The 18,929-nt window shown below is 41.1% G+C and overlaps 1 protein-coding gene across 2 annotated transcripts in view; it reads left to right on the top strand.

The window, feature by feature from the left end:
• The window catches only part of LOC109907185 (protein NDRG1), a 24,676-nt gene continuing 5,747 nt past the window's right edge, over nt 1-18,929 (top strand). Inside the window, exons 1-10 of one of the 2 annotated variants that reach the window (XM_020505004.2) lie at nt 1-284; nt 9,550-9,625; nt 10,652-10,687; nt 15,024-15,129; nt 15,499-15,619; nt 16,606-16,668; nt 17,344-17,404; nt 17,841-17,927; nt 18,165-18,209; nt 18,381-18,484. In XM_020505004.2, coding sequence (XP_020360593.1) covers nt 9,569-9,625; nt 10,652-10,687; nt 15,024-15,129; nt 15,499-15,619; nt 16,606-16,668; nt 17,344-17,404; nt 17,841-17,927; nt 18,165-18,209; nt 18,381-18,484 — 680 coding nt within the window. In that variant the 5' untranslated portion in view covers nt 1-284; nt 9,550-9,568. Of the gene's footprint in view, nt 285-9,549; nt 9,626-10,651; nt 10,688-14,061; nt 14,247-15,023; nt 15,130-15,498; nt 15,620-16,605; nt 16,669-17,343; nt 17,405-17,840; nt 17,928-18,164; nt 18,210-18,380; nt 18,485-18,929 lie in introns of those variants that run through there. The other variant, XM_031795135.1, reaches the window with a different exon arrangement.

The following is an 18,929-nucleotide window of genomic DNA, read 5'->3' on the forward strand; positions in this document are numbered from 1 at the left end:
TTAATCAGCCGTCTCTGTGTCATCCCATTTGTCGTGCAACCGCATTAAACTGTGTAGCTGTTTTACCAAATGCAGCGATATTGCCCAATAGCAAGTGGAGAAGGGGAAAGAGGCTGGTCTGAGGTCTTTATAAACGTCCGATACATCCGCGCTTCAGTTGCACGTAGTAAATAACCAAATCTTTGTTATAGTGAAGAAATAGTACTGAGGCGATTTGCAAACCATTTAAAGAGTGTTTAAGGACTTGTTGTGGGTGATCACCAGTGGACAATCAAGCTTTACAGGTAAGTTATTTTGCATACAAGAGAACGATGAATATGGTTATCATAATTATTATGACGTTGTAATTTCTATACAACTTTACACTTTGTAAGTCTGCATTTTATTTTTGTTTCTGGTTTGTATAAAATCGTACTTTCATTGACTATAGTGATATCGATATTTTTCACATTTTGTATTCCTTTTATAGTATCTATTTTTGATGTTATAACTTCCACTCAGTCAGATATTTGAAAGTCGAGATGTATTTCTTTTTTTTATTGGTAGATCTCAGGATATTACAACGCATTCCACATTAAATGCAGGTCCTAAATATACAGGTCCTTTTTAAACTGTCCAGATGCTCGTGCCAGTGTAGCTGCTATTGCGTGTAAACATATTACATGCTGCTATGCACGTGCCACGAGCACCGCTAAGCCACACAGGAAGATTGTTTGTTTACGTTTTCAACAATGGAGTGGCTGCGTGACCGGATTCTGTGGACGCCTCTACCTCATAACGAAACAACCGTATACCTTCTGCTTCTGTTTGTGTAATAGTGGGTGCACAAGCTTGCGTTTGTGTTTTTATTAGTATGTGTAGTCAAAATACCCAGGGGTGGTTGCCTACAGTCAAGCAATTGTGGACGTGACAGCATGGGCAGAAGATGAAGTGTGACATTAAGATGGCATGACAATTATTTTCAGAAGAAAAGTGACAAAATATGATACAAAAGGGAAATATTTGTCTCTTTCATTAGGAAGTAATGTCAGTGTTCTCACTATTTCAAGATACATTTCTGTTTAAGAGATATAACAAGGACAGGGTCTTTCAGGATTGAGAGGATATTTTTTCAATTATGATACATTATTTTTGTTTTCACAAGTATGCTTGGCAGCTATCACTAATGAATGTAGCTAAGTCCAAAGTAAGATGGCCTACGCAGTGACCGTCTAGTAGTGAAATACCCATCCTTCAGTTTCTGTAGCATCCCCTCTCATTTGAATTGGTTCAACCTTTTACCTTATTAGCGTATGTTTTTGTGGTATCCACAGACCAACTATATCATGTTTTAATGTCACATGCAGTGAAATGCCTTTGCAGTAATCAATAACAATATAATACTAAAAATAACACGGTAGAAACAAAACACAGAAGATATAAAAATAAGAAGAATACAATAAAGTAAATAAGCATACTGTATACAGGGTCAGTTCAACACCATATTTACCATGTGCAGGGATACTGGATCGATAGAGGTAGATATGTATCGAGGTAAGATGACTAGGCAACAGGATATATGATTAACAAAGTAGCAGCAGCATATATACAGTGGGGCAAAAAAGTATTTAGTCAGCCACCAATTGTGCAAGTTCTCCCACTTAAAAAGATGAGAGGCCTGTAATTTTCATCATAGGTACACTTCAACTATGACAGACAAAATGAGAAAAAAAATCCAGAAAATCACATTGTAGGATTTTTAATGAATTTATTTGCAAATTATGGCGGAAAATAAGTATTTGGTCAATAACAAAAGTTTATCTCAGTACTTTGTTAAATACCCTTTGTTGGCAATGACAGAGGTCAAACGTTTTCTGTAAGTCTTCACAAGGTTTTCACACACTGTTGCTGGTATTTTGGCCCATTCCTCCATGCAGATCTCCTCTAGAGCAGTGATGTTTTGGGGCTATTGCTGGGCAACACGGACTTTCAACTCCCTCCAAAAATTTTCTATGGGGTTGAGATCTGGAGACTGGCTAGGCCACTCCAGGACCTTGAAATGCTTCTTATGAAGCCACTCCTTCGTTGCCCAGGCGGTGTGTTTGGGATCATTGTCATGCTGAAAGACCCAGCCATGTTTCATCTTCAATGCCCTTGCTGATGGATACATGGCCCCATTCATTCTTTCCTTTACATTGATCAGTCGTCCTGGTCCCTTTGCAGAAGAACAGCCCCAAAGCATGATGTTTCCACTCGCATGCTTCACAGTAGGTATGGTGTTCTTTGGATGCAACTCAGCATTCTTTGTCCTCCAAACATGACGAGTTGAGTTTTTAGCAAAAAGTTATATTTTGGTTTCATCTGACCATATGACATTCTCCCAATCTTCTTCTGGATCATCCAAATGCTCTCTAGCAAACTTCAGACGGGCCTGGACATGTACTGGCTCAAGCAGGGGGACACGTCTGGCACTGCAGGATTTGAGTCCCTGGCGGCGTAGTGTGTTACTGATGGTAGGCTTTGTTACTTTGGTCCCAGCTCTCTGCAGGTCATTCACTAGGTCCTCCCGTGTGGTTCTGGGATTTTTTTCTCACCGTTCTTGTGATCATTTTGATCCCACGGGGTGAGATCTTGCGTGGAGCCCCAGATCGAGGGAGATTATCAGTGGTCTTGTATGTCTTCCATTTCCTAATAATTGCTCCCACAGTTGATTTCTTCAAACCAAGCTGCTTACCTATTGCAGATTCAGTCTTCCCAGGCTGGTGCAGGTCTACAATTTTGTTTCTGGTGTCCTTTGACAGCTCTTTGGTCTTTGCCATAGTGGAGTTTGGAGTGTGACTGTTTGAGGTTGTGGACAGGTGTCTTTTATACTGATAACAAGTTCAAACAGGTGCCATTAATACAGGTAACGAGTGGAGGACAGAAGAGCCTCTTAAAGAAGAAGTTACAGGTCTGTGAGAGACAGAAGTCTTGCTTGTTTGTAGGTGACCAAATACTTATTTTCCACCATAATTTGCAAATAAATTCATTAAAAATCCTACAATGTGATTTTCTGGATTTTCTTTTTCTCATTTTGTCTGTCATAGTTGAAGTGTACCTATGATGAAAATTACAGGCCTCATCTTTTTAAGTGGGAGAACTTGCACAATTGGTGGCTGACTGAATACTTTTTTGCCCCACTGTATGATGATTGTATGTGAGTGCGTGTAAATGTATGTGCATATTTGTGTGAGCAATGATGGAGTGAGTGTTTGTATGTGTGTTGGAGTGTCGGTGTGGGTAAGTGTGTAAGGTCCTGTGAGTGTGCATAAAGACAAAAATAACTGTGTATCATCCCCCTAGTATGAGCCATGCACATACATTTTGATATCTTTTACCATCTCAAAATGTATGTTTGTAAGAGCTTAATTTAGCAAGCAGCAGCCTGCCCTGCTGCTAATATTTCCGAATGAGGGGATTTGACAGATTAACTGGGCGACGAAAGATTAGGGAAGTAATCATTGTTTGTGTAGATGTAGCTGGATTGGTTTCTGGATTTAACCCATATGAAGGGGAAGACAGAGTGGCAGTGGCCTTAATTCTATCTATCTAAAAGGGAGACTTTGCTTCCCAATTCTAATCAGTAGTCCACAAATGGATTTTGTCAACAAAGTAGCGGAGATTTGGTGTTTTGTAACATATAACTTACATTATCTTGTTTTAAGCAGTCGATCTCAACATTTAAGGCCTTCTCAGTCAGAAAGTGTTGAATATTTGTAACGCAGACACTTTCTCCCTCTAATATTTCCTGTTTTGGATGATTGCATAAGGCAGTCTCACTTCTGCAGGCCAGATTATTTTAGTGAATTGTCTGTTGTTCGTGTCTACGCACAAATTGTAGAAGAACAGAAGAATGGAAGGAAACCTCAGGAAGCTTAGGATCAGATACGCAGTTGACCACCACACAGTTGTATCTGTGGCAATACTGTCATTGTCATATTCCCACACAGTTGGAGAGTAACTAACAAAACACCTCCATGGCTTACCACCACTGACAAGTTATTTATATGAGTGATGAATCCATCTTTGTTAAAGTTAACATATTTTGCCTTCCCCTGAATTTAACAAGAAATGTCACTGAAATATTAGTGTCAGAATACGGTATATACATTATTTAGGCCGTTTAGCCTACCTTACGGTTTACGCCAGTCTGTAGCAGAACGTTTTGCCTATGTGAATCATGCTCATTAGGAGGGTATACATGTTTATTCTAGTTGTTGTAGATGTGCTTAGGAGGTTGTAAGATCTTAGTGCGCTCAGAGAGAGAGAGAGAGAGAGAGTAAGGAGTGTTTCTGCATACATTTCATCAGTGAAAACAATTAAGTAAGCAAATGTCAAATTGGCTTTTCACCAAATTACTGGACAACAGACCACGTATTTACACTGCACAATAGAGGTCGACCGATTATGATTTTTCAACGCAGATACCGATAATTGGAGGACCAAAAAAAGCCGATACCGATGAATCGGCCTCTATTACCGATTAATTATTTGTAATAATGACAATTACAACGTGCAAAATTATTCAGCCCCTTTACTTTCAGTGCAGCAAACTCTCTCCAGAAGTTCAGTGAGGATCTCTGAATGATCCAATGTTGACCTAAATGACTAATGATGATAAATACAATCCACCTGTGTGTAACAAGTCTCCGTATAAATGCACCTGCACTGTGATAGTCTCAGAGGTCCGTTAAAAGCGCAGAGGGCATCATGAAGAACAAGGAACACACCAGGCAGGTCCGAGATACTGTTGTGAAGAAGTTTAAAGCCGGATTTGGATACAAAAAAAATTCCCAAGCTTTAAACATCCCAAGGAGCACTGTGCAAGCGATAATATTGAAATGGAAGGAGTATCAGACCACTGCAAATCTACCAAGACCTGGCCGTCCCTCTAAACTTTCAGCTCATACAAGGAGAAGACTGATCAGAGATGCAGCCAAGAGGCCCATGATCACTCTGGATGAACTGCAGAGATCTACAGCTGAGGTGGGAGACTCTGTCCATAGGACAACAATCAGTCGTATATTGCACAAATCTGGCCTTTATGGAAGAGTGGCAAGAAGAAAGCCATTTCTTAAAGATATCCATAAAAAGTGTCCTTTAAAGTTTGCCACAAGCCACCTGGGAGACACACCAAACATGTGGAAGAAGGTGCTCTGGTCAGATGAAACCAAAATTGAACTTTTTGGCAACAATGCAAAACGTTATGTTTGGCATAAAAGCAACACAGTTCATCACCCTGAACACACCATCCCCACTGTTAAATATGGTGGTTGCAGCACCATGGTTTGGGCCTGCTTTTCTTCAGCAGGGACAGGGAAGATGGTTCAAATTGATGGGAAGATGGATGGAGCCAAATACAGGACCATTCTGGAAGAAAACCTGATGGAGTCTGCAAAAGACCTGAGACTGGGACGGAGATTTGTCTTCCAACAAGACAATGATCCAAAACATAAAGCAAAATCTACAATGGAATGGTTCAAAAATAAACATATCCAGGTGTTAGAATGGCCAAGTCAAAGTCCAGACCTGAATCCAATCGAGAATCTGTGGAAAGAACTGAAAACTGCTGTTCACAAATGCTCTCCATCCAACCTCACTGAGCTCGAGCTGTTTTGCAAGGAGGAATGGGAAAAAATGTCAGTCTCTCGATGTGCAAAACTGATAGAGACATACCCCAAGCGACTTACAGCTGTAATCGCAGCAAAAGGTGGCGCTACAAAGTATTAACTTAAGGGGGCTGAATAATTTTGCACGCCCAATTTTTCAGTTTTTGATTTGTTAAAAAAGTTTGAAATATCCAATAAATGTCGTTCCACTTCATGATTGTGTCCCACTTGTTGTTGATTCTTCACAAAAAAATACAGTTTTATATCTTTATGTTTGAAGCCTGAAATGTGGCAAAAGGTCGCAAAGTTCAAGGGGGCCGAATACTTTCGCAAGGCACTGTATATATATAGGTACAAACGTTTTGTCCCATATATATATATATATATATATATATATATATATATGGGACAAAACGTTTTAGATTGTTTATTTCACTTTTGTTTATTACCTGTTTCAATTACTTTGGCAATGCAAACATATGTTTCCCATGCCACTAAAGCCATTTGAATTGGATTGGGAGAGAGTTCTGTACTCGTGAGGTGCCCCATGTGGATCTCAATGAGACATTACTGATGTCCTGAGAGGTGTTTGATACCGCCAGGTAAAATATTAGTTATGGGGCGTCAGAAGGGAATCTTATCTTGTAAATATAGGTTTGCCTAGTGGCCTCAAACTACTTGCTCAGCACCTAGCCTATTTACAGGTCTGGAAACTGGTTTGGGTTTAATGTTACTTTCCTATGCTAAGTAGGATTAAACTTGTTGCTGTAAAGAAATATTTTCTGTTATCTGAATTTCCAGATTATTTATGGTTGCGTAACTTCTCTCACATGCTTTCAGTTGAATTGAATGTTGGAATGTCAGTGGGAGCTGGCGGACAGTTTCTCCAACAAAGGATTTGCAGTAGAATGCGTCCATGTTTTTCCTAAAAACCACAGAAATATTTCCCTTTTTAAATTATTTTTAAATTATTATTATTATTTTTATACTACTCTTCATCTCTACGCTATTGTGAGGCCTGGCTGAAGTGCATCCCAAATGACTACCTATGTAGTACACTACTTTTGACCAACACTACATAGGGAATAGGGTGTTATTTGGGACAAAACCCTAGAGTCAGGAGGATGTTTTGTTGAAAAGCTGGCCAGATGCCCAAAAATGAATCACTTCCTGTAGCCCTTTCATGCAGTCAATGGCCAAAAGTGCCCCTTTTGGCCTCATGAGTGGAATGTTGTTAATATTTTTCATAATTAATAAAGATTCTTGCGTTTAAAAAATGGATACATACAGTATGTCACAGTTTTGTTATATTTCAGTCTTCTCTGATGTATATAAAGTGTAATATTGGGACGCAGACTCAAAATGTAATACATTTCAACATTATATCTGACATGGTACAGGTTTCTCCTTTTTTTGCCCATGACCATGTGTGTGTGAGGTGCACACTTTTGTTTCAAAGTAAATTTGTTTAAGACTACCAATAATGTTTAGCCCACTGATTTAGCATCACTGCAGTAAAAGGTTAAAGATTACCCAGAAGAGACGCATCTGAAACCTGTAGAGACGCATCTCAAAGCTGTAGGTAGATCAGATGCAAAATATACTGTTATAGCTGAGAGCAGGAGAGGCAGAGGGGGAGAGAGACACAGCAAGAAAGAAAGAGTGAGGCAGGAAGAGGGAGAGATTTACTGAGAGGGTATGAGAGAGGATTAGTCACAGAGAATGTGTGTGTGATGGGAGCTATGGAAGCTGTGCCTTGTCAGTAGCTTCCTGTGAGCTGGCCAAGCCCAGTTAGCCCACCACACCACAGAGGAAGAGCCTGACTCCTGGCCTATACAAGCCTGTCCTGCCTCGGCCTGCCTGCCTGTCCTGCCTCGGCCTGCCGGACACAAAGCCCCCGCCTGTTTACCATCTGATTTGATTAGCATGCACAGCAGCACTCCCACTCTCCTACCAAAATGGCATTACGATCCACAACAGCATGATCTGCAGACAGCAGCTTGATTTCATTTCTCCCTCGCCTCTGTCGAAATAGCAAACAGCCGGAGCAACTCTCCTAAGAGTTCATTTGAGTTCATTTTGGTTTAGAATGCATTGGAAACTGTAGCTGTAGCTATAGGGCCTGGTGTACTGCTATACAGTGAAATGTAGCTATAGGGCCTGGTGTGCTGCTATACAGTGAAATGTAGCTATAGGGCCTGATGTACTGCTATACAGTGAAATGTAGCTATAGGGCCTGGTGTACTGCTATAGAGTGAAATGTAGCTATAGGGCCTGGTGTACTGCTATACAGTGAAATGTAGCTATAGGGCCTGGTGTGCTGCTATACAGTGAAATGTAGCTATAGGGCCTGGTGTGCTGCTATACAGTGAAATGTAGCTATAGGGCCTGGTGTGCTGCTATACAGTGAAATGTAGCTATAGGGCCTGGTGTACTGCTATACAGTGAAATGTAGCTATAGGGCCTGGTGTACTGCTATACAGTGAAATGTAGCTATAGGGCCTGGTGTACTGCTATACAGTGAAATGTAGCTATAGGGCCTGGTGTACTGCTATACAGTGAAATGTAGCTATAGGGCCTGGTGTGCTGCTATACAGTGAAATGTAGCTATAGGGCCTGGTGTGCTGCTATACAGTGAAATGTAGCTATAGGGCCTGGTGTGCTGCTATACAGTGAAATGTAGCTATAGGGCCTGATGTACTGCTATACAGTGAAATGTAGCTATAGGGCCTGGTGTACTGCTATACAGTGAAATGTAGCTATAGGGCCTGGTGTGCTGCTATACAGTGAAATGTAGCTATAGGGCCTGATGTACTGCTATACAGTGAAATGTAGCTATAGGGCCTGGTGTGCTGCTATACAGTGAAATGTAGCTTTAGGGCCTGGTGTACTGCTATACAGTGAAATGTAGCTATAGGGCCTGGTGTACTGCTATACAGTGAAATGTAGCTATAGGGCCTGGTGTACTGCTATAGAGTGAAATGTAGCTATAGGGCCTGGTGTACTGCTATACAGTGGAATGTAGCTATAGGGCCTGGTGTACTGCTATACAGTGAAATGTAGCTATAGGGCCTGGTGTACTGCTATACAGTGAAATGTAGCTATAGGGCCTGGTGTACTGCTATACAGTGAAATGTAGCTATAGAAAATGTAGCGCAGTGAAAAGCGACTTTGGCTTTGTAATGCCTTTTTAGTAATAAAGTTGTTATTAACTTGTATTGGTTGCTACAGGCTGTATCACAACCGGCTGGGTTTGGGTGTCCCAGCGTCGTCCGGTTTTGGCCGGTGCAGGCCGTCATTGTAAATAAGAATTTATTCTAATTGTACAGTCTGATGTTGTCATGGAAATGAAAAGGCCTTTTCTCACTTTTGGTTGGTTGGGGTGTAGTATCAGATGTAGTATCTTAATTTGAACACACTTTTTTTTAGCTGAGAATTTTCTCAGCAAACATGTTGTGTATTCAAGGATTAAAAGAGCTTCTAAAGTTTGTAGGTTCCACTTAAAAATGTCAGACTTGATTTGCCGTAACAAAAAAATGTATCAACCCCTACAAAAAAATGTCTCTTCATTATAATCCACATAATAATTCACATTTCCTGTTGCTGCAGGACTATTTTCCTGCTGTATCAAACTGGCTCAAATTAAGATCCTACATCTGTACATATAAGATCCACATTGGAACCTGTTTAATGAGATTCTATTAGTGTTTTTCTCAGTAATAAGTTATTATCCTAATAACATGATACGAAAACACATCTACAGTATCAGAAAGGCACGTGTGTAATATGAAACTTCCTTTCATTGAAAGGTTCCCAACATGAAGGAACACTCCACCACTGGCTGAACCAGTGCTCATGGGTCTAAATAACACTCTTTCTCCCTCTCCTCTTTCTCTCTCCCACCATCCCTCTCTCCCTCCAGGTTTCCTCAATTGAAAGACATGGATGATATCCAGGTTGCATCAAAAGCACCCCTGCTTGTTGACAGGGAATTGCCAGTAAGTAGACACGTGATTTGCTTTGCATGTATAGCCTGCAGGTTTACTTGTCTGTGAAAAATGTACATTTTAGTCATTAGCAGATGCTGTTATCCAGAACGACTTACAGTTCGTGCATTCATTTTAAGATAGTTATGTGAGACAAGAACGCGTCATATCAAGTAAGTATATATTTCCTCACAAAGTATTTATCAGCAAAGTCAGTGCTAGTAGGAAAAGACAAGTGCAAATATTAACTTTGTATGCCATGTCAACAACAACCCACTGCCCCCTGGCCTTTTCCCCCACTGAACTGGAATCCCAAAGCCCCTCCCTACCTGACACAGGCTGTGGTTGGCACTAACACCACAGCACTTTACACTGTAGAGTACACTACAGTCCAGGATACTACATACAGGATGCAGCCAGTCACAGAGCAGCTGCAGAAGGGGACATCTGCACTCATCTTAGAGGCTCTACCTGTCACTCTATCTATACCATGCCCAGTAGTACCATGTAGCTCACACTTTGTTGTTATATGACAGCTGAACTCCATAGATGAATTATGTCTGTTTAGCATGTCAGGAATTGTCCGAAATATGTACACAGTACAATGAAACTGGTCCTTATGGATACAGAAATTCATTTTTCACTTTCTTTATATTTAAAACATATTTCAGCCCAAAGGACAGTTATTGTCTCTGTTATCATATCTTAATTGCTTAATTTAAAGGGATACTTTGGGATTTTTGCAGTATAAAGGAAGTTAGAAGTAGTTTTTCAAGTCAATGCTGACTAGCACAATGACTGGAAGTCTATGGTATCTAGTAGCATGCTAGCACTTACCATAGACTTCCAGTCATTGTGCTAACCCTAGTTAGCAATTGCGCTAACACTAGTTAGCAACTTCCTTCAAACTGCACACAGAGACATAAAAATGGTATCCACAAGTTGATCTGACTCGGGAAGTAGATAAAGGGCTTCATTCACCAAACCCTGAAGTATCTCTTTAACTTTCTATAACTGTTCTGTTTCTGTCATTTCTAGGGGTTGAGAGAGGCTGTAGCACAACTCGTGATAAAGGTATGTCCCTATGGTCCACACTTATATCCATACAAATCCACACATGATCCACTTGTTTCAGTGTAGCGCCTACCCTCAGTTGAATTTCCACGTAGATGAGGTTAGGATATTTCAATATTATTTAGCCCCATCTAGTGGGCAATGATTTATATTTCATCTTGCAGCACTTGGTGCCCCTTAGCCATTTGTGGTGGAAGATTTGTCCACATGTTGGGCTCTTTGATACTAAGAGATGACCACACCCTTTGTGTAATCTGAAGTGGAAAAAGTATGGCCTGCTGTCGTATTAGTTTGTGTGACCATCTGTTGACTTGACACACAGTTGGAGTCGGAAGTTTACATACACTTAAGTTGGTGTCATTAAAACTCGTTTTTCAACCACTCCACAAATGTCCTGTTAACAAACTATACTTTTGGCAAGTCGGTTAGGACATCTACTTTGTGCATTATGCAAGTAATTTTTCCAACAATTGTTTACAGACAGATTATTTCACTTGTATCACAATTCCAGTGGGTCAGAAGTTTACATACACTAAGTTGACTGTGCCTTGAAACAGCTTGGAACATTCCTGAAAATGTTGTGGCCTTAGAAGCTTCTGATAGGCTAATTGACATCATTTGAGTCAATTGGAGGTGTACCTGTGGATGTATTTCAAGGCCTACCTTCAAACTCAGTGCCTCTTTGCTTGACATCATGGGAAAAAATTGTAGACCTCCACAATTCTGGTTTATCCTGGGGAGCAATTTCCAAACGCCTGAAAGTACCATGTTCATCTGTACAAACAATAGTACGCAAGTATAAACACAATGGGACCACGTAGCCATCATACCGCTCAGGAAGGAGACTCCTAGAGATGAACGTACTTTGGTGTGAAAAGTGCAAATCAATCCCAGAACAATAGCAAAGGACCTTGTGAAGATGCTGAAGGAAACAGATACAAAAGTATCTATATCCACAGTAAATCGAGTCCTGTATCGGCATAACCTGAAAGGCGGCTCAGCAAGGAAGAAGCCACTGCTCCAAAACCGCCAGACTATGGTTTGCAACTGCACATGGGGACAAAGATCGTACTTTTCTGGTCTGATGAAACAAAAATAGAACTGTTTGGCCATAATGACCATCGTTATGTTTGGAGGAAAAAGGGGGCGGCTTGCAAACCTTGAAGCACGGCGGTGGCAGCATCATGTTGTGGGGGTGCTTTGCTGCAGGAGGGACTGGTGCACTGCACAGAATAGATGGCGTCATGAGGTAGGAAAATGCTGTGGATATATTGAAGCAACATCTCAAGACATCAGTCAGGAAGTTAACGCTTGGTCGCAAATGGGTCTTCCAAATGGACAATGACCCCAAGCATACTTCCAAAGTTGTGGCAAAATGGCTTAAGGACAACAAAGTAAAGGTATTGGAGTGGCCATCACAAAGACCTGACCTCAAACCTATAGAATATGTATGGGCAGAACTGAAAAAGCATGTGCGAGCAAGGAGGCCTACAAACCTGACTCCGTTACACCAGCTCTTTCAGGAGGAATGGGCCAAAATTCCCCCAACTTATTGTTGGAAGCTTGTGAATGGCTAGCCGAAATGTTTGACCCAAGTTAAACAATTTAAAGTCAATGCTACCAAATACTAATTGAGTGTATGTAAACTTCTGACCCACTGGGAATGTGATGAAAAAAATAAAAGCTGAAATGAATCATTATCTCTACTATTATTCTGACATTTCACATTCACACAAATAAATTGGTGATCCTAAATGACCTAAGACAGGGAATTGTTACTAGGTTTAGGAATTGTGAAAAACTCTGTTTTTATGTATTTGGCTAAGGTGTATGTGAACTTCCAACTTCAACTGTACAGCATACATACTGTACCAACTACGTACATTCAGGACCTTGGATAGCACCACATAGAAACCACTACCTAACAATCATGCTTAACTTGTTGAAGTGCCTTTAAAAATGTTTGACTCTCAACCTGGGAGTCAAACAGCTTTTCCTTCTAGAGTGTTATCTATGAGGCCAGTAGAGGTATGCCCCCTGCAGCCAACCATCTCGTGCTAACCGACCCTCACGACGGCTAGGATTAGTCAACTAAGGGTTTCCAGGGCAACGTTCAAAATCACTTTGTGTCTTGGAGCCCTAGTGACGTAGGTAGAGGAGGGACACTTCATCCATCTGTCCCATTCCGAGGCTGCCTTCAGACACACTAGGTCCACACGTATCCCTCCTCCTTCCTCCTCTCCCTCGGCCTCGTCTGGGATTAGCTCAGCATGTGTCTGCATCAAACGGCCACTAATTTAGCCCTGGCTACCTAGGTGGCACTGCCGTCAGTTGTTAACCTCCAGTCATGTAAACAGGTTATGTGAATGTTCTTACTGGAGGGAAGACTTGGTTGAACTGGATTCAGTTATGTAATTGACTCTTATTACATTCCAAATGACACCCTATTCCTGATGTGGTGTATTACTTTGGACCAGGGCCCTAGAAATCTGGTCAAAAGCTGTGCGATAGGGGTGCCATTAGGGTCTTGACTTTGCCCCTGACCTTCTATTCTACACCCAACCTCCCTCCTAAGGGTCTCAAACTGGAGTTGTTTTGGTCAGTGTATGGTGTTTATGACAAAGTCATTTATCCAGAGTGACTTTCAGGAGCAATTAGGGTTAAGTGCCTTGCTTGATGGCACAGATCTTTCACCTAGTTGGCTCAGGGATTCAAACCAGAGACCTTTCGGTTACTGGCCCCACCATTCTTAACCACTAGGCTACCGGCCACCTATGAAGTTGAACCTTCACACAATGTCTCAAACAAAATTCCCCCTAGGGGCCAATAGTCTCTTATCTTATCGAGTAGTAGTATAAAGATGGTTCTCCCTAATTGATAATGGTGGATTGTTATCCCAGATTATTGTGAAATAGACCAATGAGACAAGATATGTATCTCATAACGATCCCGAGTTTGTCATTTTCAATCTATTGAAACATTACCACAGACAGACTTAACATACTATGAGTTTATACACTATAAAGGCGTCAGACATGCTTATGAAAAGTAATAATTCATTATATTGCTAGTGTTGCCAGTGCTATTTTGTCACTTTCTTGACTGCCTGATGTGTTGACAAATTAGGATATTTTGACAAAAGGGGTTAAAGGTTAATCATTGCTCTTGTATATTCCCATTGATCTGATGGCTTGCTTACTCTTCACTTTGCACTACTCTTCACTAAATATCCCATGCTGCCCCACTGTCTGACATTGTGCTGATCCAATTTAAGGATCTCTTCAGCTAGAATTATCTTGTTTTGACCACCGTGCAAAGCACCATGGGAGGCCAGGTCTTATGCAGAGTAGTAAGTACCAGGGGTATAAAACACAACCCTCAGGGAAGTGCCCTCATAAGCACCTTTACAGAAGCTTACCACCAATTCGATCTATAGCTCAGAACACTACATTCGTTCACAGTTCACTACTCCCTACGGGTGACCAAAAAGGCACTAGGAAACATGGTTCTTGAGGGGGATTCGGACATGGAGTGTGTTATGGCTGAGATTGAAACCTCTGTGAGTACTAGTGGGTCTCTCTGTCTATAGTTGATAGTGTGCTTTGATGGATAGTCTTGGGCTTGTTTACCTTCTGTAGCTTTTCGTCTGTTTATACCTTTGTGGGATTGAAATGAAGAGAACATCTCAGACTAAAGAAATATTGGGGATTAATGGTCCCTTTGAAGTAATATGCATCCGTCAGAAATCATGATGTGGGATTGAATATTGTTGATTATTACTGCCAGACGCTCTGGCTGACGACTCCTCAAGAAACGGAACATACTGAAAGAACTAGATGCAGAAAGGCAAACTTCTTTTGCATGAGCCAATGGTCTGATTCACAGAAGGTTGGATATGTGCTGTATGGATGTGTTTTGTTTTGAATGGCTCTAACGGATGAAGCATTTACATTTAGGTCATTTAGCATTTTCTCTTATTCAGAAGGACTTAAAGTCAGTGGATGTATTCTGATTACAATGTGTTGAGTATTGGAGAAAAAACACATGCAGATCAAAGTAAAACATGAAATAAAGTTCTCTCCACTGCCATCTTCAGGGCTCACCACATGAGCTATAGGCTGTATTGGTGCGTTTGAACAGTGTTCTGGAATACCATTCTCTGCTAAGCATGGATACCTTGGTGCAGTTCAACTCTGTTTCGCTTAGGGTTTACCTTGTCCAGGTCGGGTAGAGTTCTTCAATAATGTTTATTTTTGCTATGGATAACATTTTCTCAGAAAGTTGACTGAGTTCTGTGGTACCCCTATTTGCTAACCATGGTTTATTCCATCTTTAGGAGCACAATGTAGAGACTCCCCATGGAAGGATCCACTGCACCATGAAGGGGGTGCCCAAAGGAGACCGCCCCGTCATCCTCACCTTCCATGACATTGGACTGAACCGTAAGCCCCATACACTTAATTCATCCCATAATATTTAATGAATTTAATGTCACCCCCCAATGTGAGTCTAAAGCTCCCATGCACTTTGGTTGTACTGCCTTCAGAGTGAATGAGAACGTCTGTTGATTGTAATGGCTGGTTAACGACAGTTAATTTACTTAGCTTGAGTCAATTGTTGTAGAAGAGAATTGGTTTTCTTTATTGGCTAAATAATGGCAAATGGAATAGATGTATCTATTTATTAGCATTATCTAACGTTGAGAAGAAACACTCAATGGTCACCATGTCACCGTGTTCGACATCTGACATCTACAAATCATGCGAGACCTCATCACTAACATCTTGTACCTGCCCTCCATGTTGTTTCAGACAAGACGTGCTTTGACTCCATGTTCCAGCATGAGGACATGCAGGAGATCATGCAGCACTTTGCTGTGTGCCATGTCGATGCCCCTGGACAGCACGAGGGGGCCAGCACCTTCTCTACCGGGTGAGTCCAGTTGCCTAGCATCATCCCACAGATTATTTTGTTGATTGGATAGTACTGAGGGGAATATAGAGGAGAGAATGGACCGGAATCGAACCCACCGTTAAACCACCTATAGTCCACGCCACACCTCGCCTTAGCACCAAATGTAGGTCAGCCTGCCTGTCTGTTTGCCAGCGTGTCCGTCTGTCTGTCACCCTTTGACCTCTGATCTAGAGAATCTAAATCAGGGAAGGGCAACTGGCGGCCCGGTGCTTCCTTTTGAATATCCCCAGATCAATTATTATTATAATTTTTTATTTTTTTACTCAGTTGGGGTCTCAATTTACTGTTGTGAGTTAGAATAGTAGAGTACACAAGGTGCAATTTCGAAATTTGGTTGTACGTTTTTAAGATTACTAAGTTAGTTTTGCGGCCAGCTATCTAAACTTGTTAATATGGTCGAATTTACAGCCGTGGGGCCCCATTCAATTTTCTGATAGTCTCAGTCAGATATATTAACTGCAAACATTTCTCTCATTTTTAGAATTGCATGAAATCAGTTGCAAAATCTTCTCTCCGCCCCATGCTAAAATGTGTAGAATTGCAGCAAACTTGCAACATTCTCTCTACACACCATGGAAAAATGTGAATTGCACAACATTAACTCTAAAATGTAAAAAAAAAGATATGCAGACCTGCGAGCAACTGCAGCCCCGCACGATGAGTTCAGATTATTTGTGGCCCCCAAAGTTCTTTACTGTTGATCTAGATTACTTTTGTGACACATTTACACTCTCTTGATAAATCATTAGCTTGGTTTACACTGCTTGTTTTTACCTGAATGCTTTGACACTTGAATAGGAGAGATATTCAAAGTGAAAAACAGATAGCAGAATCCAGTGTAAGACCATGGATGGAATAAAGAGATAGAGGGCTGTGATAAAATGCATTGTAAAGTGTTGATAATTGAAGTACTATAACCCTGACGGTTGTTGTTTTCTCTCCAGGTACGAGTACCCCTCCATGGATCTGCTGTCTGAGTCTCTCCCCCTGGTCCTCAAGCATTTTGGGTAAGTCCAAAGAAGGACTATACGATTTTGACATTGATCAGATCATTTCATTATGCAATGTATTTCTCCTCTGTAACGCTCGTCGAAATGGGTAGACCAAGGCGCAGAGTGATTTGGGTTCATCATAATTTATTTAAATGTGAACCAGCAACAAAAACAATAAAGAGAAACAAACAAACGTACAGCCTTGTAGGGCTCAAAAGCAACAATACAAAAACAAGATCCCACAAACAACAGGTGGGAAAGGCTGCCTAAATATGATCCCAATCAGAGACAACGATAGACAGCTGCCTCTAATTGGGAACCATACTAGGCCAACATAGAAATACAAAACTAAACTACACATAGAAATAATAAACTAAAACACCCCCCAGTCACGCCCTGACCTACTCCACCATAAAGGCTTTCTATGGTCAGTACGTGACATCCTCATACATTTGAACCCAGTACATAGGGTTTACACTGCTGACCGTTCAGGATTCATATTCATAATGCGTCTCAGATTAGAACTGCTGTTTTGCCCTGTAGATCATGATGAATAAGACTGATCCTAGATCTGCACTCCTACTCTGGGATTCTTTGCTGAATACAGACCATGGTGTATTAGACCTGCATCCATTTTGGATCAAAAAAGAGATTCCGATGATATTCTCTCTGTTTGTTTGTTAACCACAGTCTGAAGAGCGTCATTGGAATGGCCGTCGGAGCTGGAGCCTACATCCTTGCAAGATTCGCTGTGAGTTTGATGTCCTCCTTCCTCATTTCCCCTTTCAGTTATGCTTAAGTTTGCTTCATTATGAAGAGTTTTAATCAAACCGGGATTAGAACTGAAACCAATGTTTCCAGTGATGCTGTGCTGGCAGTTCACTCCTGCTTATTGCTTTAGCCTGCTGCTGAGAGTCTGTGGAATGTTCTAGACTGGCTCCGCACCAAAACACCCGACTCTGTGGGGACAGTCTCACTGTGCTGATACCCAGCAATGGAGGAACACAAAGGATGTTTTAACTCCTAACTGACCCACATCTGACCTCTCTTTGTTATGAAACATTGAGGTTTCATTGAGTATAATGAATCAAATCGACCCCTTTGAAGTTTCAACGAGTACTTTAAAAAATATTTTAAGAAGAAGAATATTAAGAAGTCAGTGACTGAATGTTTGTTTCTGTTTTTAGCTGGACTACCCCACGTTGGTGGAAGGCCTGGTTCTGATTAATATCAACCCCTGTGCTGAGGGGTGGATGGACTGGGCTACAAACAAGGTACTATACATCTCCTGAAGTCCACACAACCACAGATCCACAACAATCAATCCACTTTGATTTATAAAGCCCTTTTTACATTGTCAACAGTTGTCACAAAATCACAAAAGTCCCACCCGCCCAATCAGCTAGGGACATTCTCTACCCATTTCAACAAAGACACATAACTATGTATGTGTATACAGCATATGATTGAACGTTGCTGTGATAAAAATGTGCTTTTTAATCTCTTTTCAGGTCACTCCTTTGCCTGACATGCTCATCGGCCATCTCTTCGGAAAGGTAAGCAGTGAGCCCCCAGATAGAGACGGTGATTGAAACTGCAAATCACGTCAACATAATCCCACTGAATCTATTCTAATTGTCGGCTACATAGATATAAACTGGCTTAGAATGTTCAGTACTGTGTCACTAGATCAGAGTCTGAGGAGGTGTTTATTATTGTCTCTGTAGGAGGAAATTTCCAACAACCATGACCTTATCGCCACCTACCGCCATCACATCATGAATGACATGAACCAGTACAACCTTCAACACTTTGTTAAAGCTTACAACAGGTAAATCAATTACAAAACATGTATTTTTACTGCTCTAATTATTTTGTAAACCAGTTTATAATAACAATAAAGCACCTCTGGGGTTTGTGGTATATTGCCAATAGACCACGGCTAAGGGCTGTGTCCAGGCACTCAGCGTTGCGTTGTGCATATGAACAGGCCTTAGCCGTGGTATATTGGCCATATACCACACCTTCTCAAGCCTTATTACTTAAGAATACCATGAGCATACGTTGACTACTCATCACCATAATAGAAATGCAAAAGGTACTAATTACAAAGATTTTACTGAGTTACAGTTCATATAAGGAAGTCAGTCAATTGAAATAAATGTAAATACATTTTAGGCCCTAATCAATGGATTTTTGACTGGAATACAGATATGTTGGTCATAGATAACTTAAAGAAAAAGTAGGGGTGTGGATCAGAAAAAACAGTCAGTATC

Source organism: Oncorhynchus kisutch, linkage group LG17 (genome assembly GCF_002021735.2).
Source record: "Oncorhynchus kisutch isolate 150728-3 linkage group LG17, Okis_V2, whole genome shotgun sequence".
In the NCBI taxonomy this organism is placed as follows: domain Eukaryota; kingdom Metazoa; phylum Chordata; class Actinopteri; order Salmoniformes; family Salmonidae; genus Oncorhynchus; species Oncorhynchus kisutch.